This window comes from Anoplopoma fimbria, chromosome 9, assembly GCF_027596085.1.
Source record: "Anoplopoma fimbria isolate UVic2021 breed Golden Eagle Sablefish chromosome 9, Afim_UVic_2022, whole genome shotgun sequence".
Taxonomy (NCBI): domain Eukaryota; kingdom Metazoa; phylum Chordata; class Actinopteri; order Perciformes; family Anoplopomatidae; genus Anoplopoma; species Anoplopoma fimbria.
In genome coordinates, this window is record NC_072457.1 from 321,144 (window position 1) to 344,381 (window position 23,238).

The 23,238-nt window shown below is 43.0% G+C and overlaps 3 protein-coding genes across 3 annotated transcripts in view; 1 reads left to right on the forward strand and 2 right to left on the reverse strand.

Moving 5' to 3' along the window:
- LOC129095258 (opsin-5-like) overlaps window positions 1–1,694 on the reverse strand; it is a 3,173-nt gene extending 1,479 nt beyond the window's left edge. The window contains 6 exon segments of the mRNA XM_054603631.1: window positions 1–70; window positions 403–502; window positions 671–876; window positions 1,315–1,371; window positions 1,374–1,419; window positions 1,677–1,694. The exon segment at window positions 1–70 is cut by the window's left edge and continues 35 nt beyond it. Coding sequence (XP_054459606.1) covers window positions 1–70; window positions 403–502; window positions 671–876; window positions 1,315–1,371; window positions 1,374–1,419; window positions 1,677–1,694 — 497 coding nt within the window.
- A 7,391-nt stretch (window positions 1,695–9,085) lies between these two features.
- Window positions 9,086–12,596, forward strand: eif4a3 (eukaryotic translation initiation factor 4A3). Its single transcript, XM_054604042.1, has 12 exons — window positions 9,086–9,322; window positions 9,896–9,968; window positions 10,076–10,142; window positions 10,284–10,346; window positions 10,438–10,570; window positions 10,709–10,789; window positions 10,971–11,112; window positions 11,454–11,592; window positions 11,670–11,785; window positions 11,934–12,041; window positions 12,178–12,305; window positions 12,419–12,596. The coding sequence occupies exons 1-12, from the start codon at window positions 9,169–9,171 to the stop codon at window positions 12,433–12,435; spliced, it is 1,221 nt and encodes a 406-aa protein (XP_054460017.1). The 5' UTR covers window positions 9,086–9,168; the 3' UTR covers window positions 12,436–12,596.
- Window positions 12,597–16,200: 3,604 nt separating this feature from the next.
- soul4 (heme-binding protein soul4) lies at window positions 16,201–22,709 on the reverse strand. The gene is made up of 6 exons (XM_054604871.1): window positions 22,651–22,709; window positions 21,347–21,557; window positions 19,805–19,890; window positions 19,437–19,578; window positions 18,125–18,308; window positions 16,201–17,633 (listed from the first exon to the last, which is right to left on the reverse strand). Exons 2-6 carry the CDS (start codon window positions 21,504–21,506, stop codon window positions 17,459–17,461), a joined length of 747 nt encoding a protein of 248 aa, XP_054460846.1. The 5' UTR covers window positions 21,507–21,557; window positions 22,651–22,709; the 3' UTR covers window positions 16,201–17,458.
- Between the last annotated feature and the right edge of the window lie 529 nt (window positions 22,710–23,238).

The window sequence follows — 23,238 nt, forward strand, 5'->3', positions numbered from 1 at the left end:
GACCAGAATCCAGCTGTGATCCAGATGAGCAGCAGACTGACGGAAACGCTGGTTCTGCTGATGTGACGAGCTGAAACCCAACGAACGTCTCACATGAGATCACAGAGAAACGCTGCTTCATGGTTTCACCTCATACGGCAGTAACTTAACTCATCAGTTAAATGGAACACTCTTTAAAAATGACACAGTCTGGTTGGTGTCTCGTGGGCGGAGCTCTTTCTTTGAATTTCATTCAAATACAAAGTTTATAAAATGTACAAAAACATGAATCTGAAATAAGAAGCTCTCTGCAGCTTCCAGCTCTGAGTCGAGGACAGTTTTCTCTTTTACATGAGCTCACCAGACTCCATACAAATATCTCATCATTTAGGAGTGAAGTACAGGTGGAGGCTGGACCCTGACCTCTGTTGGGGTGACAGCCTTTGATGTAGCGGGTGATGCTGATCACCGTCAGGGTGTTGATGCTGCTCAGACCGAACACCAGCGTGAAGAAACCGTCCACCTGGAGGAGACAACAGGACAGGTGACAGGTGTGGACACCTTCAGTCCTTCATAACAACACGAGGAAAGCATATTCAGTGCTGTGAGCCATGCGGCCCTCTAGTCTGTCTGAACCTCACTCTCAGGTGAGTCTCAGGTGAGTCTCAGCTGTATATCAGGTATCTGGTACCTGGCAGGTCCAGATGGAGGAGATGAGATAGTCGCTGTCCTTGAACACGTTGAAGATCTCGATGATGCCTCTGGAGTATCCGAACACGGAGATGCTGGCGTCGGAGACGGCGAGGTTAAAGGTCAGGTAGTCGGTGGGCTGCAGGGAGGCTCTCTGTCTGCACAGGACGAAGAGGACGATGCTGTTTCCGAACCAGGACATCCAGCCTGAACGCACCACAGAGACAGAATGTCAGGGACAGGTGTGCAGGACACACACACACACACACACACGCACACGCACATGCACGCACACACACACACACGCACACACACACACACACACACACACACACACACACACACACACACACACACACACACACACACACACACACACACACGCACACGCACGCACACACACACACACACACACACACACACACACACACGCACACGCACGCACACACACACACACACACACACACACACGCACACACACACACACACACACACACACACGCACACGCACGCACACACACGCACACACACACACGCACGCACGCACGCACGCACACACACACACACACACACACACACACACACACATGTGTGTGTCTGTGTGTGTATGTGTGTGTGTGTGTGTGTGTGTGTGTCCACACCTACCCAGCGCCAGCAGGTAGACTCCAATGATGGTCTCTCCCTGGTCGGACAGAGGGGGTCCCCCCCCCCCAGCACCAGGCTGCTGTTCCTCCAGGGGGGCTCCTCCGGCTGCAGAGCTGAAGGACATGTTGCTGCTGTGTGTGTGTGCTGTGTGTGTGTGTGTGTGTGTGTGTGTGTGTGTGTGTGTGTGTGGACAAGGAGCTCTGAGGGACAACAGGAAGTCTCTCTGATAATCTCAGGTAAATATAGCTCGGAGCTCAGCAGCACCGCAGGGACCAGGTCTGAGGTCAGAGGTCAGCAGGGCTCTGATTGGCTGATTAATCCATGATGTCTTAAACACCGTCAGACGGGCGTTCGCTGTTGACCTTATTCAAGTACCACATACTGGAGTACAAATACACATACTCTAATGCAGTATTTCCATGTTATACTACTACTGCCCCCAGACCCTAAAAATATATATATATACACATGTATGTATATGGGATATTTTATATTTATATCTTTATTTATATATATATATATATATAAAAATAAAGATATAAATATTAATATATTTATTTGTATTTAGTTATATATAAATATACTTTAAATTCCTGAAGTATGTGAACTTAAAGTGGCCCTATTATGCTTTTCACTTTTCCCTCCCCTTAAGTGTGTTATATATATTTTGTACATGTAAAAGGTCCATAGAGAGTAAAACCTGAAGTCCAGGTCTTTATGAGGTCATCTGCAGCTGAAATCTATCAGTAATTAGAAAGCAGTCCTGCCCCTTGTCAGTGCAAATGAATATCAGCTGGTTCAGTCCCAACTGATGGCCTATAAAAAGGTGTCTCATTACCAAGGTGTCACACAAGAAACATCTCATGATGGGTAAAAGCAAAGAGCTCTCTCAAGACCTTCACAACCTTATTGTTGCAGAACATACTGATGGCATTGGTTCCAGAAGGATTTCTAAACTTCTGAATGTTCCAGTGAGCACTGTTGGGGCCATAATCCGGAAGTGGAAAGAACATCATTTCACCATAAACCGGCCACGACCAGGTGCTCCTCACAAGATTTCTGACAGAGGAGTGAAAAGAATTATCAGAAGAGTTGTCCAAGAGCCAAGGAGCACTAGTGGAGAGCTTCAGAAAGACCTGGAATCAGCAGGTACAATTGTTTCAAAGAAAACAATAAGTAATGCATCAACCGCCGTGGCCTGTATGCACGCTCACCACGCAAGACTCCACTGCTGAAGAAAAAGCATGTTGAAGCTCGTTTAAAGTTTGCTGCACAACATTTAGACAAGCCTGTGAAATACTGGGAGAATATAGTCTGGTCAGATGAGACCAACATGGAACTCTTTGGATGCCATAATACACACCATGTTTGGAGGTCAAATGGCACTGCACATCACCCCAAAAACACCAGACCAACAGTGAAGTTTGGAGGTGGAACATCATGGTGTGGGGCTGTTTTTCAGCATACAGCACTGGCAAACTTCATATAATTGAAGGAAGGATGAATGGAAAAATATACCGAGACATTCTTGATAAAAATCTGCTGCCATCTAGCAGGATGATGAAGATGAAACGAGGGTGGACATTTCAGCAAGACAATGACCCCAAACACACAGCCAAGGAAACTCTCCATTGGTTTCAGAGAAAGAAAATAAAGCTGCTAGAATGGCCCAGCCAATCACCTGACCTGAATCCAATAGAAAATCTATGGAAAGAACTAAAGATCAGAGTTCATAGAAGAGGCCCACGGAACCTTCAAGATCTGACAGAGACGGACTAAAGCTAGAGTAGGAGTCCTCTGTTATATGGAGACAGACTAAAGTCCTCTGTTATATGGAGACAGACTAAAGTTAGAGTAGGAGTCCTCTGTTATATGGAGACAGACTAAAGCTAGAGTAGGAGTCCTCTGTTATATGGAGACAGACTAAAGTTAGAGTAGGAGTCCTCTGTTATATGGAGACAGACTAAAGCTAGAGTAGGAGTCCTCTGTTATATGGAGACAGACTAAAGTTAGAGTAGGAGTCCTCTGTTATATGGAGACAGACTAAAGTTAGAGTAGGAGTCCTCTGTTATATGGAGACAGACTAAAGTTAGAGTAGGAGTCCTCTGTTATATGGAGACAGACTAAAGTTAGAGTAGGAGTCCTCTGTTATATGGAGACAGACTAAAGCTAGTGTAGGAGTCCTCTGTTATATGGAGACAGACTAAAGTTAGAGTAGGAGTCCTCTGTTATATGGAGACAGACTAAAGTTAGTCCTCTGTTATAGGAGACAGACTAAAGAGAGTAGGAGTCCTCTGTTATATGGAGACAGACTAAAGTTAGAGTCCTCTGTTATATGGAGTCCTCTGTTATATGGAGACAGACTAAAGCTAGAGTAGGAGTCCTCTGTTATATGGAGACAGACTAAAGCTAGAGTAGGAGTCCTCTGTTATATGGAGACAGACTAAAGAATAAAAGTCCTCTGTTAATGAACATGTTAATGAATAAAACCCTGAAGAAATCGCTTTAAATTTAGCTACAGCATTATCAGATAGACATCTAGTGTAGAAACTTTTGCCTAATGGCGTACACTCTGGTAGAACAAATACAAAGGTTATTAGATAATGTTCTGATAAAAGAGAGTTCTGTTGAGAGACAATTACATTTTCTACTTCAATACCATAAACCAGAACAAGGTGGAGGGTTAAAACAGTGAGTGGGTTTATGTACACACTGACAGAAGCCACTAGAATCTAATAATGAACCAAACGCAGTACTAAGGCTATCATTATACACATCCACATGGATATTAAAATCACCTACAATAATAACTTTATCTGTTTTGAGGAATAAACTTGATAAGAACTCTGAGAATTCAGATAGGAATTCAGAATACGCACCTGGTGCGCGGTACACTATAACAAAGAGAGTTGACTTTAATGCTTTCCCGCTCGGGTTTGAAAGACTAAGAACAAGGCTTTCAAATGAGTTGTCATTTAATTTAGGTTTAGGGTTTATTAATAGGCTTGAGTCAAAGATAGCTGCTACTCCACCTCCTCGGCCTGTGCCTCCAGGAATATGAGTATTAATATAACCTGGAGGAGTTGATTCATTAAGGCTAACGTACTCTTCATGACACAGCCAGGTTTCAGTAAGACTAAATAATTCAATATGATTATCTGATATTAAATCATTTACTAGTACACCCTTAGATGACAGAGATCTGATATTTAAGAGTCCACATTTAACTGTCCTGTTTTGATGCACTGTTGCATTGGTTGCCTTAACTTTTATTAAGTTATTTTGTATAACTCCTCTTCTGTTGACTTTATATAATTGAAGTGGCCGTGGGGCAGACACAGTCTCTATAGGGTAACTGGGTGGTAACTGGGTGGGTAACTGCACATAAGGTAGAGCGCTTGTCCCGTAACCACAAGGTTGGTGGTTCAAACCCCTCTACCGGCAACATGCCGAGGTGTCCTTGAGCGAGACACCTAACCCCAAGTTGCTCCCCGGGCGCTTCATTGCAGCCCACTGCTCCTCCGGGATGGTTAAATGCAGAGAAATAATTTCCCCATTGTGGGACTAATAAAGGATTGATTATTATTATTATTATTATTATAACTGGGTGGTAACTGGGTGGGTAACTGGGTGGGTAACTGGGTGGTAACTGGGTGGGGTAACTGGGTGGTAACTGGGTGGTAACTGGGTGGTAACTGGGTGGGTAACTGGGTGGGTAACTGCTCCAAAGGAAGCGCAGAGAAGTGTGAAAGACTGCGACTCTGCTTCTGCTTCCTGGTCTGAACTCTGGGTCATGGATTAGGTCCACTAATGAACCGGGTCAGATTTCTAGAGATGAGATCCGCTCCATCCAAAGTAGGATGGATGCCGTCTCTCCTCATCAGACCAGGCTTTCCCCAGAAAGTATGCCAATCGTCTACGAAGCCCACATTGTTTGCAGGACACTACCTCGACAGCCAGCGGAATGATGACATGATGACTATACATCTCATCATTGATCAGGTTACATCTCATCATTGATCAGGTTATACATCTCATCATTGATCAGGTTATACATCTCATCATTGATCAGGTTATACATCTCATCATTGATCAGGTTATACATCTCATCATTGATCAGGTTATACATCTCATCATTGATCAGGTTATACATCTCATCATTGATCAGGTTATACATCTCATCATTGATCAGGTTATACATCTCATCATTGATCAGGTTATACATCTCATCATTGATCAGGTTATACATCTCATCATTGATCAGGTTATACATCTCATCATTGATCAGGTTATACATCTCATCATTGATCAGGTTATACATCTCATCATTGATCAGGTTATACATCTCATCATTGATCAGGTTATACATCTCATCATTGATCAGATTAGGGAGAGGGCCAGAGAATACTACGGAGTCCGACATCGTCTTTGCGTAACTGAACACACCGATTCCACGTTAACTTTAGTGACCTCCGAGCGACGTAATCGGGTGTCATTACCGCCGACGTGAATAACAATCGTACGGTATTTACGTTTAGCCTTAGCCAGCAGTTTTAAATGGGATTCTATGTCGCCCGCTCTGGCCCCGGGGATGCAGTTAACTATGGCCCCTGTCTTCACTAACTTCACGTTTCTCAGAATGGAGCTGCCGATCACCAGAGCTGGTTTCTCAGCGGGTGTATGTATGATGTATGTACAGTATATATATGTATATATATGTATATATAGATAACTAGAGTTGGTTTCTCAGCGGGTGTATGTATGTATATGTATGTATGTACAGTATATATATGTATATATATGTATATATAGATAACTAGAGTTGGTTTCTCAGCGGGTGTGTCGCTGAGCTGGGAAAACCGGTTAGAACCGTGAGGTGGTTGGTGGTGACCCGTGTGCTTCGACATAGAGCGATGCGCTATCAACTACGCTGAGAACCGGAAGTGAGGCAACACGCAGTACGTCAGCACGTCAGACCAGTCACTTCCTCTATGGCCACTGCACACTCACAGCTCCAGGGTATGTCAGGAAGACCTTGTTGGTCCTGCAGGATCTTGTTAGGAACGCGCCAGATCTTCAGGACCTCGTAAGGACCTGCAGAACTTCGTCAGGACCTCCTCGGACCTGCAGAATCTCGTCAGGACCTGCAGGACCTCGTCAGAAACACAGGATTTATTTTTAGTTTTTTTTAGCTTTGAAGTAACGAAGCAAAGCAGGTCAGTCTTCAACTGTCTGACCTCTGACCTCTTGTGTTCATTTATTCATACAGCAGTGATGTCATCAGTTATTGTTTGTTAGCAACAGGTTGCTTCCTCTGAACAGAACTGAAGAAATCTATCGATCTGATCAATAATATATCATTAAAAGACTTTTGGAGAGAAAATGTGATGTTCTGCATCCGAGAAGGAGGAGTAAAGCTGAATAACCAACCGAGGAACTAAAGACTGAATAACCAACCCTAAGTCTAACTGGTTAGAAGCTCTAAATAAAGCATTTTATAACAGACCCTTTATAACAGGGGCCAAATAAAGCAATTTATTAACCCTAAGTCTATTTGGTTAGAAGCTCTAAATAAAGCATTTTATAACAGAGTCTGTTAAAAGCTCTAAATAAAGCATTTATAACAGTCTGAAGCTCTAAATAAAGCATTTATAACAGTCTGAAGCTCTAAATAAAGCATTTATAACAGTCTGAAGCTCTAAATAAAGCATTTATAACAGTCTGAAGCTCTAAATAAAGCATTTATAACAGTCTGAAGCTCTAAATAAAGCATTTATAACAGTCTGAAGCTCTAAATAAAGCATTTATAACAGTCTGAAGCTCTAAATAAAGCATTTATAACAGTCTGAAGCTCTAAATAAAGCATTTTATAACAGTAACAGTCTGAAGCTCTAAATAAAGCATTTATAACAGTCTGAAGCTAAATAAAGCATTTATAACAGTCTGAAGTCTAAATAAAGAACAGTCTGAAGCTCTAAATAAAGCATTTATAACAGTCTGAAGCTCTAAATAAAGCATTTATAACAGTCTGAAGCTCTAAATAAAGCATTTATAACAGTCTGAAGCTCTAAATAAAGCATTTATAACAGTCTGAAGCTCTAAATAAAGCATTTATAACAGTCTGAAGCTCTAAATAAAGCATTTATAACAGTCTGAAGCTAAATAAAGCATTTATAACAGTCTGAAGCTCTAAATAAAGCATTTATAACAGTCTGAAGCTCTAAATAAAGCATTTATAACAGTCTGAAGCTCTAAATAAAGCATTTATAACAGTCTGAAGCTCTAAATAAAGCATTTATAACAGTCTGAAGCTCTAAATAAAGCATTTATAACAGTCTGAAGCTCTAAATAAAGCATTTATAACAGTCTGAAGCTCTAAATAAAGCATTTAACAGTCTGAAGCTCAAATAAAGCATTTATAACAGTCTGAAGCTGTAAATAAAGCATTTATAACAGTCTGAAGCTGTAAATAAAGCATTTATAACAGTCTGAAGCTGTAAATAAAGCATTTATAACAGTCTGAAGCTCTAAATAAAGCATTTATAACAGTCTGAAGCATTTATAACAGTCTGAAGCTGTAAATAAAGCATTTATAACAGTCTGAAGCTCTAAATAAAGCATTTATAACAGTCTGATGCTCTAAATAAAGCATTCATAACAGTCTGAAGCTCTAAATAAAGCATTTATAACAGTCTGAAGCTCTAAATAAAGCATTTATAACAGTCTGAAGCTCTAAATAAAGCATTTATAACAGTCTGAAGCTCTAAATAAAGCATTTATAACAGTCTGAAGCTCTAAATAAAGCATTTATAACAGTCTGAAGCTCTAAATAAAGCATTTATAACAGTCTGAAGCTCTAAATAAAGCATTTATAACAGTCTGAAGCTCTAAATAAAGCATTTATAACAGTAACAGTTTATAACAGTCTGAAGCTCTAAATAAAGCATTTATAACAGTCTGAAGCTCTAAATAAAGCATTTATAACAGTCTGAAGCTCTAAATAAAGCATTTATAACAGTCTGAAGCTGTAAATAAAGCATTTATAACAGTCTGAAGCTCTAAATAAAGCATTTATAACAGTCTGAAATAAAGCATTTATAACAGTCTGAAGCTCTAAATAAAGCATTTATAACAGTCTGAAGCTCTATAACAGTCTGAAAAATAAAGCATTTATAACAGTCTGAAGCTCTAAATAAAGCATTTATAACAGTCTGAAGCTCTAAATAAAGCATTTATAACAGTCTGAAGCTCTAAATAAAGCAGTCTGAAGCTGTAAATAAAGCATTTATAACAGTCTGAAGCTCTAAATAAAGCATTTATAACAGTCTGAAGCTCTAAATAAAGTCTGATTTCTGAAGCTCTAAATATAACAGTCTGAAGCTCTAAATAAAGCATTTATAACAGTCTGAAGCTGTCTGAAGCTCTAAATAAAGCATTTATAAGCTGTAAATAAAGCATTTATAACAGTCTGAAGCTGTAAATAAAGCATTTATAACAGTCTGAAGCTCTAAATAAAGCATTTAAAGCTCTATAAAGCATTTATAACAGTCTGAAGCTTTATAACAGTAAATAAAGCATTAATAACAGTCTGAAGCTCTAAATAAAGCATTTATAACAGTCTGAAGCTCTAAATAAAGCATTTATAACAGTCTGAAGCTCTAAATGAAGGTGTCGCAGTTACACTCCTGGCCGCTAGTTGGCGGTGTTGTCTCTCAAACGGTCCCGGAAACCGGAAGAAGCCCGCGTCGCTTCCCCTACGTCATCAGCGCGACGCCGGCTGGTCTTTCTTCCCGTGTTAGCAGCTAGCAGCGCGGTCCAGACGTCGGAGCAGCACCAGCACACACATCTCAGAACATGGCCGCCGCCGGGCTGCAGGGCAGGAAGAGGCTCCTGCGGGACGAGGACATGACCAAGGTGGAGTTCGAGACCAGCGAGGAGGTGGACGTCACCCCCACCTTCGACACGATGGGCCTGCGGGAGGACCTGCTCCGCGGCATCTACGCCTACGGTAGGCCGGGGATCCGCGCGGCCTCCAGGGCTAGCTCCAGATGCTAACGATGCTAACGACGATGCTAACGAGCTGCTCCTCCTCGGAGTCTCTGAGAGACGGACGGCTCGTTCTGCTCGCCACGTGTTGTTGTTTACGTTACGAAGTCTGATTCAGTATAAACGGTCCACCTCGCTAGCTTTAGCTTTAGCTTTAGCATTAGCTTTAGCATTAGCTTTCCCGCTAACGCTCCCTCCAGCTGCGTTAATGCGTCACTCACGTGACCAGAGACACATGTATATATGTATGTATGTATATATATATGTATATATGTATATGTATGTATATATATGTATATGTATGTATGTATACATATACATATATATATATATATGTATATATACATATATATATATACATACATATATATGTATATATGTATGTATACATATATGTATACATACATATATATGTATACATACACATATATATATATACAATATGTTTAATAAAGTCATTGTTTATCAGAAGCCTGGTCCACTCTGCTGACTCAGTCCAGATGTTGAACCAGATGTTTCATGTTTTGGGTTTCAGGTTTTGAGAAGCCGTCAGCGATCCAGCAGAGGGCCATCAAACAGATCATCAAAGGCCGGGACGTCATCGCCCAGTAAGACCTGCACCGTGGGGCTCTGTAGTGATGTGGGGACCTTTAGGGACTAGTGATCTACAATGTTCTGTAGGGGTTCTCTAACAGCTGGTCTCTGATCTGTTCAGGTCTCAGTCTGGAACAGGAAAGACGGCCACCTTCTGTGTTTCGGTGCTGCAGTGTCTGGACATCCAGGTCAGGGTTCTGGTTCAGGATTCTGTTTGATCTGAAGTTAACGTGTGTGTGTGTGTGTGTCTGAGTAATCAATAACACTGAGGATAACATTTATTATATGAATGTTTATGTTAATCTCTCCTAAACGACACCCCCCCTCAGGTGAGGGAGACTCAGGCTCTGATCCTCGCTCCAACCAGAGAGCTGGCCGGACAGATTCAGAAGGTAGCCCCGCCCACTCGGTCACACCCAGCCAATCAGCTTTAGGCGGTGGTGTCCTGGTTTCTGATCGTCTCTGTCTCTGCGGTGTGTTCAGGTGCTGCTGGCTCTGGGAGACTACATGAACGTCCAGTGTCACGCCTGCATCGGAGGGACTAACGTGGGCGAGGACATCCGGAAGCTGGACTACGGTCAGCACGTGGTGTCGGGGACACCTGGACGGGTGTTTGGTGAGTCTCACACAGACCTGCTGGTCCAGGTCCTGGACCTGCTGGTTTTAGACCCGCTGGTTCGTTACACCAGTGCTGGTTGGTCAGCCTCTGACTGAGCCAACCAATAGGAGGCTGAGGTTTGTTTGTTGTCTGCAGATATGATTCGCCGCAGGAGCCTGAGGACCAGAGCCATCAAGATGCTGGTCCTGGACGAAGCTGATGAGATGCTCAACAAAGGTGAGTGTGATGGTGTGTGTGTGTGATGGTGAGTGTGATTCAATTCAGTTTATTTTGTATAGCCCAGAATCACAAATTACAAATTAGCCTCAGAGGGCTTTACAATCTGTGCACTGTGATGGTGATGGTGTGTGTGATGGTGTGAGTGTGTGTTGTTGTGTAACTCTTGACCCGTGTTCAGGTTTTAAGGAGCAGATCTATGACGTGTACCGGTACCTGCCTCCGGCCACACAGGTGGTTCTGATCAGCGCCACGCTGCCTCACGAGATCCTGGAGATGACCAACAAGTTCATGACAGACCCGATCCGCATCCTCGTCAAACGGTCAGTCCAGAACCAAACCCGGCAGAGCAGGAGGAAGATGATCAGTGTTCAAGAAACATCTGGAAAATATTAAGAAATATAACTAAACACATTCAGGAAAAAATCTTGACAATATTTAAGAAACATCCAGAAATTATTAATGTTATTAATAATAATAATGTTATTTATGAACAACTACAACATATTCAATTTCTAGTTAACCTCCCCTCTCTCACACTGGTACTCATCTTGGTAACCAGGGGCACAGAAACACATTGAAAAAAAGTTGTGTGTATATGTATATATATGTGTGTGTATGTAGATGATTAGTGAAGATGTTTCTGTTGTCTCCGTCTCCATAGCGACGAGCTGACTCTGGAGGGGATCAAACAGTTCTTCGTTGCCGTGGAGAGAGAGGAGTGGAAGTTTGACACTCTGTGTGATCTGTACGACACGCTGACCATCACTCAGGCTGTCATCTTCTGCAACACCAAGAGGAAGGTCAGATCAGCCTGAAGGTCACATGAACCCACCACAGCAAAGCATTCTGGGAAGCTGAGTCTCTGTGTTTGTTTCAGGTGGACTGGCTGACGGAGAAGATGAGGGAGGCCAACTTCACGGTGTCCTCGATGCACGGAGACATGCCCCAGAAAGAGAGGGAGTCCATCATGAAGGAGTTCAGATCAGGAGCCAGGTAAAGGACCAGGACCCTGTAGTCCAGCAGCAGAGTCTCTGTCATTATAATCCGGACAGATGAGACAGTAATCAAAGAGTCCGGACTCACATGATCATCTGTGTGTATTAATCATCATCTTCATTTATTGATTATTGATCTGTTTCAGTCGTGTGTTGATCTCTACGGACGTTTGGGCTCGAGGTCTCGACGTTCCTCAAGTTTCTCTGATCATCAACTACGACCTGCCCAACAACAGAGAGCTCTACATCCACAGGTAACGCCACGCCTGTAACACTACGTATCACTGCACACAAAGTAGTCCCTCAGAGAGCTCTACGTCCACAGGTACAGCCTGCTCGTATTCCCCTCGTAGTGCATGTGTTCCTAACACGACCTCTGACCTCCTCCAGGATTGGTCGCTCCGGTCGTTACGGTCGTAAGGGCGTGGCCATCAACTTTGTGAAGAACGACGACATCCGGATCCTGCGGGACATCGAGCAGTACTACTCCACCCAGATCGACGAGATGCCCATGAACGGTACGACCAATCACAGCCTCAGTTTAAGGGATCAATCAATAACCACGCAGCCTGACCTGTAACCCTGTGATTGCCTGTTGCCATGGTGACATGTGTCTGTTCTGTCTCTGCAGTGGCCGATCTGATCTAACCTGGACGACATCTCTTCAGAGCCCCGCCCCTTTTATTTCCTGTTACTTCCCTTCTTTTTTATTTTTCATTAGTTTTATTGTTTTTCTTAATTTGACTGTTGAGGTGAAAACAACTGTAAGATTCAGATTTGTTTTTGTAAATAAAGTTGTTTTGATTTGACATTGGTTTCTTCTGGTGAACTCATGTTTTATTTCACTTTTCCTTGATGAAAGTCATTAAATCTTATTGTTTTAATACAACATTCATGGGGGTCATGAAATCATTAGTCAGAGTATAGTATGTTGAAGAAATCTTTAAAAAGTCACAGTATAAAATGCCTTTATAAAGTATTCACCCCCCTGGATGTTTTCTCCTTTTGTTGCTTTTATACATGAAATCATGGTCAATATAATTTGGCCGAGTCAAAGTCCAGATCTCCATCCAATGCAGAGTGAGTGTCTGGACTTAAAGAGCTGTTCAGGCCCGATCCCCGAGCAACCCGACAGAGCTTCAGCTGTTCTGCAACGGAGAATGGAGAAAGATTGCAGTGTCCAGATGTGTCAGCCTGATTGAGACATATCCAGACTCAGTGCTGGGATGCAGCCAAAGAGCAAATCTACTAAATATTGACCTGAAGGGCTGAATATCTATGCAATCATTTACTTTACCTTATATATTTTTAATTAATTGACAGTTTGTAAAAATCTGTTTTCACTTTGATATTAAAGATTTATTTTTGCAAATTCTTGTCAAAAAAGCGAAATTATATTGACCATGATTTCATGTATAAAAGCAACAAAAGGGGAAAACATCCAAGGGGTGAATACTTTTTATAGGCATTGTATGTTGAAAAAAATCATTAAAAAGTGTGTGAGTACTTTGACCATATCATCATTTTTATGCATATTTTCCAACTCCAAGCTGTATAAACTTGAATGCCTATTGGATTCAAGCTTATCAGGTGATGTGTATTTGTGTAATGAGGGAGGGTGTGGCCTCAGGAGATCAACATCCTATATGATGGTGTGCATAATTATTAAGCAGCTTCTTTTCCTCAGCAAAAATTGGCCAAAAAGAGATTTAACTGACTGAAAAGTCAAAAATTGTAAAAAGTCTTTCAGAGGGATGCAGCTCAGATATTGGGTCGTGATCACAGAACCATCAAACGTTTTGTTGCAAATAGTCAACAGAGTCGCAAGAAACGTGTTGAGAAAAAAAGACGCAAATGAACTGCCAAAGATTTGAGAAGAATCAAACGTGAAGCGACCAGGAAGCCGTTATCCTCCAGTGCTGTCATACTCCAGAAGTACCAGTGTCCAGAGACATGGCCCAGGTGAGGACGGCTGAAACCAGACCACCACTGACCAAGACACAGACACTGGAACGTCAAGACCGGGCCAAGAAACATCTGAAGACAGATCAAAGGTTTTCTGGACTGATGAGATGAGAGTGACTCCTGACGGACCAGATGGATGGACCCGTGGCTGGATCAGTACCGGGCACAGAGCTCCACCTCCACTCAGACACCAGCGAGGTGGAGGTGGGGTCCTGGTCTGGGCTGGTATGATTAAAGATGAGCTAGTTGGACCTTTTCAGGTTGAAGATGGACTCAAACTCAACTCCCAAACCTACTGCCAGTTTTTAGAAGACACTTTCTTCAAGCAGTGGTACAGGAACAAGTCTGCATCTTTCAAGAAGACCATGATCCTTATGCAGGACAATGCTCCATCGCATCCAAGTCCTCCACAGCGTGGCCAGCCAGTAAAGGCCTTAAAGATGAAAGAACAATGACATGGCCCCTTCCTCACCTGACCTAAACCCGACTGAGAACTTGTGGCCCCTTCCTCACCTGACCTAAACCCGACTGAGAACTTGTGGGCCCTTCTTAAACGGGAGATTGAAACCAGTACACCTCTCTGAACAGAGTCTGGGAGGCTGTGGTTGCTGCTGACAGACTCCATGAATGGAAGGCTTATGACTGTTATTGAAAAGAAGGGTGGCTATATTGGTCACTGATTTCTTTTTTGAAATGTCAGAAATGTTTATTTGTAAATTGAGTTGTTTGTTTATTATTCTAACTTTAACAGATGAAAATAAACAAGTGAGATGGGAACATTTTCGTTTTTCATTTAGTTGCATAATAATTCTGCACACTAATAGTTGCCCAATAATTGTGCACACATAGATATTCTCCTAAGAAAGCCAAAACCTCACCTTTACTTTCTTAAATATTCAGGTTTGAGGTTTATTAACATTTTGGATTGACCGAGAGCACTGTAGCTGTTCAATAATAAAATGAATCCTCAAAAATACAACTTGCCTAATAATTGTGCACAGTGTAGTATGTCGAAAAAAATCTTTAAAAAGTCATAGTATAGTATTTCCTAAAGTCATAAAGTCGTAGTATTGTTTGTCATAAAATCCTATACTCACTGTAATATAAGTAATAGTTGGACAATGAAGGACATGTTTGTTTACGTGTCATGTATTTGTGACTGATGACGTGATGTTTTCCATCAGCTGTGTGTGATATGATCACTTATCATTGGTATTGATTATGTTCCAAAGCTTCAGCTTTTCATAAGTTGACATATGGTTCATGTTTCTCGATGAAGTCTAGCTGACCTTTCGGTTTCTGGTCGTTGCAGCGTGTCGTGGCGGATTCACAGATTTTCACATTCTGACCGTCTTCACTTTTAAATCATCAGATTTTATTTCAGACACAATAATACAAAGCTTTACTGTGAAAGGGAACAGGAAGTAGATCAAAGTAAAAACCAACAATCACAGAGCTGTTTGGTGGTTTTTAAATGCTTTCACATACCGAGACAATAAAAAGAGGAGAGCTGGAGGATCAAAACCACAGAAGACCGTTAGAGCCCGTTCCACATTAAATTAAACACCTTCAATCCATAAAATCACATTTTATACATTTAACCTTCAAACAAACTCCATGAAACACAAAGCCACTTCAAAAAGCTGCAAGTTCATCTGTTACAAAAATATTCACTTCCATCATTTAAGCTGGACCAGGACCAGGACCATGACCGTGGTCTGAACCAGGACCAGGACCTAAACCAGGACCTCAGAGAGGACCTATCTAAATGTTGAACCGCTCCTTTCAGGTTTTCTTATTTACAGTCTGATTGATCGGATCAATATATATATTTATATATATATATTTATATATACATATATATACTTATATATGTATATATATATATATATATATATATATATATATATATAAAAGTTGCAATCAGAAATATTCAACCCCTCAAAGATTTTAAGGATTTATCAATTAAAGATTCTGCTTCAGATGACTCCTTTATGAGTTGAGTGATACATAAAATCAACACAGAAAATGCATGATGTAGTATTTGTGTTTAACAGTATATTTTGTTAAGATAGCCATGTCACAATTATTCAACCCTGATATAATATTGTTGTTTTTAAAGCTGTTTTTATGGCCTAAAGTGGAGTTGAAACATAATGAAGCCTTTAGGAACTCTATAATGATCCTTCATTTGCTTCAGCTGGGATGCAGATATAAACCCCACCCATGAAGGGATTCAAGGTGAGCTGCAAACATGGAAAAGACAAAGGAGCTTCCACAAAAGCTGAGAGGAGATTATTTCATCACACCTGAAGGGCCTTTGGGAGCATTATAAGGAAGTTTAATACTTATGGAACAGCTGCAAACCTGCCTGGCCGTGGAAGAAAGCCCAACATTTCATCAAGGGCCCTTAGAAACTTAGAACAACTAAGAGAAACCCCGTGTGACTGCAAGACACCTACAGGATGACCTGATGGAGGCTGGTACTAGTGCTTCAGTGGCAACTGTAAGACGTGCACTGAATAAACAAGGACTTCATGGCCGGACTCCAAGACGCACTCCACTCTTCACCACAAGGAACATCAAAAGTCCACTAGAATATGCCAGGAGGAATGTGGATAAGACGACAGAGTTTTGGGAGACAGTTCTATGGACTGATGAAACCAGACTGGAACTGTTTGGACATATGGACCAGCGGTATGTCTGGCGTGCGAAAGGCTTCTGACCAGAAGAATACCATCCCCACGGTCAAGCATGGAGGCGGGTCATTGATGATGTGGGGCTGTTTTTCTGCGGCAGGAACTGGCAACCTGGCATCATGGACTCCCAGAAATACCAGGGCATTTTAAAGAGGAAGGTGATGCCTTCTGTTGGCAAATTAAACCTTGGTGATCATTGGACTCTCCAGCAAGACAATGATCCCAAGCACACCTCCAAGTCATCCTAAACTAGGTCGAGAAAAATACCCTGGAACGTCCTGGAGTGGCCTTCTCAGTCACCAGATTTAAATCTGATTGAAAGTCTTTGGTGGGATTTAAAGAAGGCAGTTGCAGCACAGAAGCCATCAAACATCACTGAGCTAGAGGCTTTAGCAGCTGGAGAATGGGCAAAGATTCCCATGGAGAGGTGTAAGAAGCTTGTCAGCACTTACCCAAAACGTTTGTTAGAAGTTATAAAAGCTAAAGGATGCGCCACAAAGTACTGAAGCTGGGGGTTGAATAATACTGCACATGCACATGTGTTAAAAGAGTTACATTTTTCATTTGAACTTCAAAGTTAAGTCAACTTCTGTTGTCAAAATAACTCAAATATGTATCAATGAATATTTTTTGTCATTTATTGTCATTATCTTTCATCCACATCACTATAATGTATTTTGAGGTGAGGGGGTTGAATACTTCTGATTGCAACTGTATATATAAATATATATATATATATATATATATATATATATCTGTTCAGATCTCAGCCAATCAGGGATTTACTTCCTGTTGGGTTAGGGTTATATATATATATATATATATATAAAACGTATGAACCAATGGGATGACAGGCTTCTGATTGGACAGGAGAGGTGCTAACAAACACAAACCGGCTCTGATTGGTGACGTTGATGTAAAAGATGAAACTCCACCACAGGAAGTGAGCCGATGAACAACAGCCAATCAGAGGGTTGGGGGGGGGGCAGAGGATGATGGGAAGGCCTCTAAGGGCTGCGTCTGACGAACCAGATCTCGTTCCTGTGGCGCGGTACGCCAGGGTTCTCGTACGTCGCGACCATGTATCCGTCCCTGTGGAGGTCGTCGGAGACGCCCAGGATCTCCCACAGCAGGCCGATCTGACGGGTCACCGTCTCCTCCGTGGTCGACCCGAAGAACGTCCTGACAGCCAATCAGAGAGCAGAGCGTCACCAACGGACAAGTCAGGAACCAGTAATTACACTAACTCTGAGGTGACATGAACACACCACCAAAGAAACTGTGAATTTAATCCTTTATTCAGGGACAGTCTGTGTGAATATAACGATGCGTTCAGGGACAGTCTGTGTGAATATAACGCTGCGTTCAGGGACAGTCTGTGTGAATATAACGCTGCGTTCAGGGACAGTCTGTGTGAATATAACGCTGCGTTCAGGGACAGTCTGTGTGAATTTAACGCTGCGTTCAGGGACAGTCTGTGTGGATTTAACGCTGCGTTCAGGGACAGTCTGTGTGGATTTATTCCTGTTTTTGAAGTCAGTCTTTGTCACGACTCTACTGGTTAAACTCTGAGCAGAAATTCAGACAGTCATCAGGACGATGACTGTGTTCACATATTCGATTAAAGCTTTTGATATGAAGAACCACTTTGATGAAGATGATGATGTTCTGACCTGGCGATGACTCTAATTGGCTCTCTGTAGACAATAGTGATGTCGGAGTCGGAGGGTTGGGGGGGGTTGGTCTGAAACTCTGCGGGCAGGTAGTAAGACGTCTGGACGTCTTTATGGAACGTGTTTCCGTCCTCCATCATGTTGATGTTCGTGACCACCGGCACCGTCATCCCCAGATACCTTCCTATAGACCACCAATACAGACCGATCACCTCATCAATACTGATCACATGACCCAACACCAACTGGGAGGGTGGACAGTTTATTTATATATATAATACATTATATCAATATGTGATATATATATATATATATATATATATATATATATATATACACACACACACACATATACATACAGTCTAACATGAGCTACATATATATATATATATATATATATATATACACACACACACATATACATACAGTCTAACATGAGCTACATATATATATATATATATATATATATATAGCACACACACACATAGATCACGCGACTGTAGATCATGTTAGAGTCTAACATGAGCTACATATATAGACTATAGATATCATATTAGACTGTAGCTAACGTTAGACTGTAGATCACGTTAGACTGTAGATCATGTTAGACTGTAGCTAACGTTAGACTGTAGTTAGACTGTAGATCACGTTAGACTGTAGATCACGTTAGACTGTAGCTAACGTTAGACTGTAGATCATATTAGACTGTAGCTAACGTTAGACTATAGCTAACGTTAGACTGTAGATCACGTTAGACTGTAGCTAACGTTAGACTATAGCTAACGTTAGACTGTAGCTAACGTTAGACTATAGCTAACGTTAGACTCATGTTAGACTGTAACATGTTAGACTATAGCTAACGTTAGACTGTAGATCATGTTAGACTGTAGATCATGTTAGACTATAGTTAACGTTAGACTGTAGATCATGTTAGACTGTAGATCACGTTAGACTGTAGCTAACGTTAGACTATAGCTAACGTTAGACTGTAGATCATGTTAGACTGTAGATCATATTAGACTGTAGCTAACGTTAGACTATAGCTAACGTTAGACTGTAGATCACGTTAGACTGTAGCTAACGTTAGACTATAGCTAACGTTAGACTGTAGATCATGTTAGACTGTAGATCATATTAGACTATAGCTAACGTTAGACTGTAGATGTACAGGGTTAGGGTTAGGGTTAGGTGTGTTTTTAAGAGTACATTATGCATATTTGATTTTACACAACAGAAATAAAATAATAAATGTTGTGGACAGTGAAATATTTGATACATTATATAACGGGGGTGCTGGGAGGCGGAGTCTGACCTGCAGAGTTTTCTCTACAGATGAAGCGCATCAGTTTCATGAAGCCCACAGAGACACTCTGTTCATACAGATCTTCTCCTTTAGTCACACAGGCCCAGTGACCTGCTGGATACAGCCGCTCCTCATGCAGCACCTCCCCCATCTGTGGAGGGGAGGGGGGGGGTCAGAATATATACAGCACCTCCCGTCTGTACATGTGTTTTTATATTCATACAGTATACTGTACTGTATGAATATAAAAACACGTGTTTCTTTCATGGTATTACTTTCTGTTACCATGAGTCAGTCTGGGTTAAAGAGAGCCCCTTGGTAGTATCTAAGACACTGATCTCCCTGGTGGTTCTGGTGGTTCTGACTCTGGTCTTTACCTTCTCATGGCAGGAGACTGGAGTGAAGGGCACCGGCTCCCTCTGCTGGTTGTTACGGGTCATTTCCTGTATGGGTCCAGTCATGTCTGTAACACACAAACAAGGAGTTCAGTGTTTGTTTGTTGACAGAACAAACATGAGAGTCAGCTGACACACAAAGAGCTCAGTGATAGAAACAAATCCAGAACACTTTACCCCCGCCCCCTCACCTGGAGGTACTGACACACAGTGGGTAGTACAGGCCCCGCCCCCTCACCTGGAGGTACTGACACACAGTGGGTAGTACAGGCCCCGCCCCCTCACCTGGAGGTACTGACACACAGTGGGTAGGCCCCGCCCCCTACCTGGAGGCCTGACACACAGTGGGTAGTACCCCCCCCCCCTCACCTGGAGGTACTGACACACAGTGGGTAGTACAGGCCCCACCCCCTCACCTGGAGGTACTGACACACAGTGGGTAGTACAGGCCCCACCCCCTCACCTGGAGGTACTGACACACAGTGGGTAGTACAGGCCCCACCCCCTCACCTGGAGGTACTGACACACAGTGGGTAGTACAGGCCCCCCCCCTCACCTGGAGGTACTGACACACAGTGGGTAGTACAGGCCCCACCCCCTCACCTGGAGGTACTGACACACAGTGGGTAGTACAGGCCCCACCCCCTCACCTGGAGGTACTGACACACAGTGGGTAGTACAGGCCCCGCCCCCTCACCTGGAGGTACTGACACACAGGTGGGTACTGGCCCCCCCCCTCACCTGGAGGTACTGACACACGGTGGGTACTGGCCCCGCCCCCTCACCTGGAGGTACTGACACATGGTGGGTACTGGCCCCGCCCCCTCACCTGGAGGTACTGACACATGGTGGGTACTGGCCTCGCCCCCTCACCTGGAGGTACTGACACACAGTGGGTAGTCACCTGGAGGCTGACACACAGTGGGTACTGGCCTCGCCCCCTCACCTGGAGGTACTGACACACAGTGGGTACTGGCCCCGCCCCCTCACCTGGAGGTACTGACACACGGTGGGTACTGGCCCCGCCCCCTCACCTGGAGGTACTGACACACAGTGGGTAGTACAGGCCCCACCCCCTCACCTGGAGGTACTGACACACGGTGGGTACTGGCCCCGCCCCCTCACCTGGAGGTACTGACACACAGTGGTGGGTACTGGCCCCGCCCCCTCACCTGGAGGTACTGACACACAGTGGGTACTGGCCCCACCCCCTCACCTGGAGGTACTGACACACGGTGGGTACTGGCCCCGCCCCCTCACCTGGAGGTACTGACACACAGTGGGTACTGGCCCCGCCCCCTCACCTGGAGGTACTGACACACGGTGGGTACTGGCCCCACCCCCTCACCTGGAGGTACTGACACACGGTGGGTACTGGCCCCGCCCCCTCACCTGGAGGTACTGACACACAGTGGGTACTGGCCCCGCCCCCTCACCTGGAGGTACTGACACACGGTGGGTACTGGCCCCGCCCCCTCACCTGGAGGTACTGACACACAGTGGGTACTGGCCCCGCCCCCTCACCTGGAGGTACTGACACATGGTGGGTACTGGCAACTGCCTGCCAATGTGTCAGCAGTCGGTCTCTGTCCTCTTCATCCATTGGCTCTGAGTTGTCAGTGATGTCATCGTCCAGCTGATCGTCGTCCAATCCATCAAGGTCTTCCAGAGAGATCAGAGCCATCACTGGTGGAGGGCGAGACGACCTTTGACCCGACGGGATTATTTATTGTTGCTGTAACAGAGAAAAGAACACAAACACAAACCTGTTAAGAAGAAAATAACTGTCTACACATTAAAGTCCACGGGAGACCGGAAGTCCACAGACTGTCCACAGGTGAGCAGGACCACACAGACTGTCCACAGGTGAGCAGGACCACACAGACTGTCCACAGGTGAGCAGGACCACACAGACTGTCCACAGGTGAGCAGGACCACACAGACTGTCCACAGGTGAGCAGGACCACACAGACTGTCCACAGGTGAGCAGGACCACACAGACTGTCCACAGGTGAGCAGGACCACACAGGCATCCCACCTCACTATCCCTGCCAATCCCAGGTGTGCTCTCTTGTGCCACCTAAACCCCATAGGGTGCTAACATGACTGACAGGTTTGACAGCTATACAGTTCATGAGACCTTCACTGACCCCCTGAACTCCGTAAATGTCTCTTAGTCCGTTACTATATTTATATATATATATATTTATTTATATATATATAAATAAATATATATGTATATTTATTTATATATAAATAAATATACATATATATTCATTCATATATCAATATATATATATATAATATATATAAATATATTATATATTATTCATATTTATATATAAATATGAATATATATATATACATATATATTCATTCATATTTATATATAAATATGAATAAATATATATATATTTATTCATATTATATATATAAATAAATATACATATATATATTTATATATAAATAAATATACGTATATATATATTTATATATATATACATATGAATAAATATTTATATATATATATATACATATTTATATATATATAAATATTTATATAAGACTGACTTTATTTAGATATGACGTCACATATTTGCATATTGTTGTTCCGTTCTGGCTCCAGGTCGTGAGTCCGGGAGAGAACCCGGGTTCTCTCCCGGACTCACGACCACAGGCTGCGGGCCCGTTCAGACCCTCTTCAGACCCTCAGAACCGGGTCTGAAGAGGGTCTGAAGCCTCGCGGAGCCGGTCTACGTTAGCATGGTTAGCATGGTTAGCATCGTTAGCTCGGTTACAGACCGGGTCCGACCTGGTTCTGGTCTTACCTGTTCACCAGGTGAGCCTGCTCCAACTGCGTCACCACCACGGCCCTACAAAATAAAAGCTCTACACCACCACGGCCCTACAAAATAAAAGCTCTACACCACCACGGCCCTACAAAATAAAAGCTCTACACCACCACGGCCCTACAAAATAAAAGCTCTACAATAACACCACCACGCTCTACAAAATAACACCACCACGGCCCTACAAAATAAAAGCTCTACACCACCACGGCCCTACAAAATAAAAGCTCCACACCACCACGGCCCTACAAAATAAAAGCTCCAAAATAAAAGCACACACCACGGCCCTACAAAATAAAAGCTCTACACCACCACGGCCCTACAAAATAAAAGCTCTACAAAATAAAAGCCACCACGGCCCTACAAAATAAAAGCTCTACAAAATAAAAGCTCCACACCACCACGGCCCTACAAAATAAAAGCTCTACAATAACACCAACACGGCCCCTACAAAATAAAAGCTCTACAATAACACCAACACGGCCCCTACAAAATAAAAGCTCTACAATAACACCAACACGGCCCTACAAAATAAAAGCTCTACAATAACACCAACACGGCCCCTAC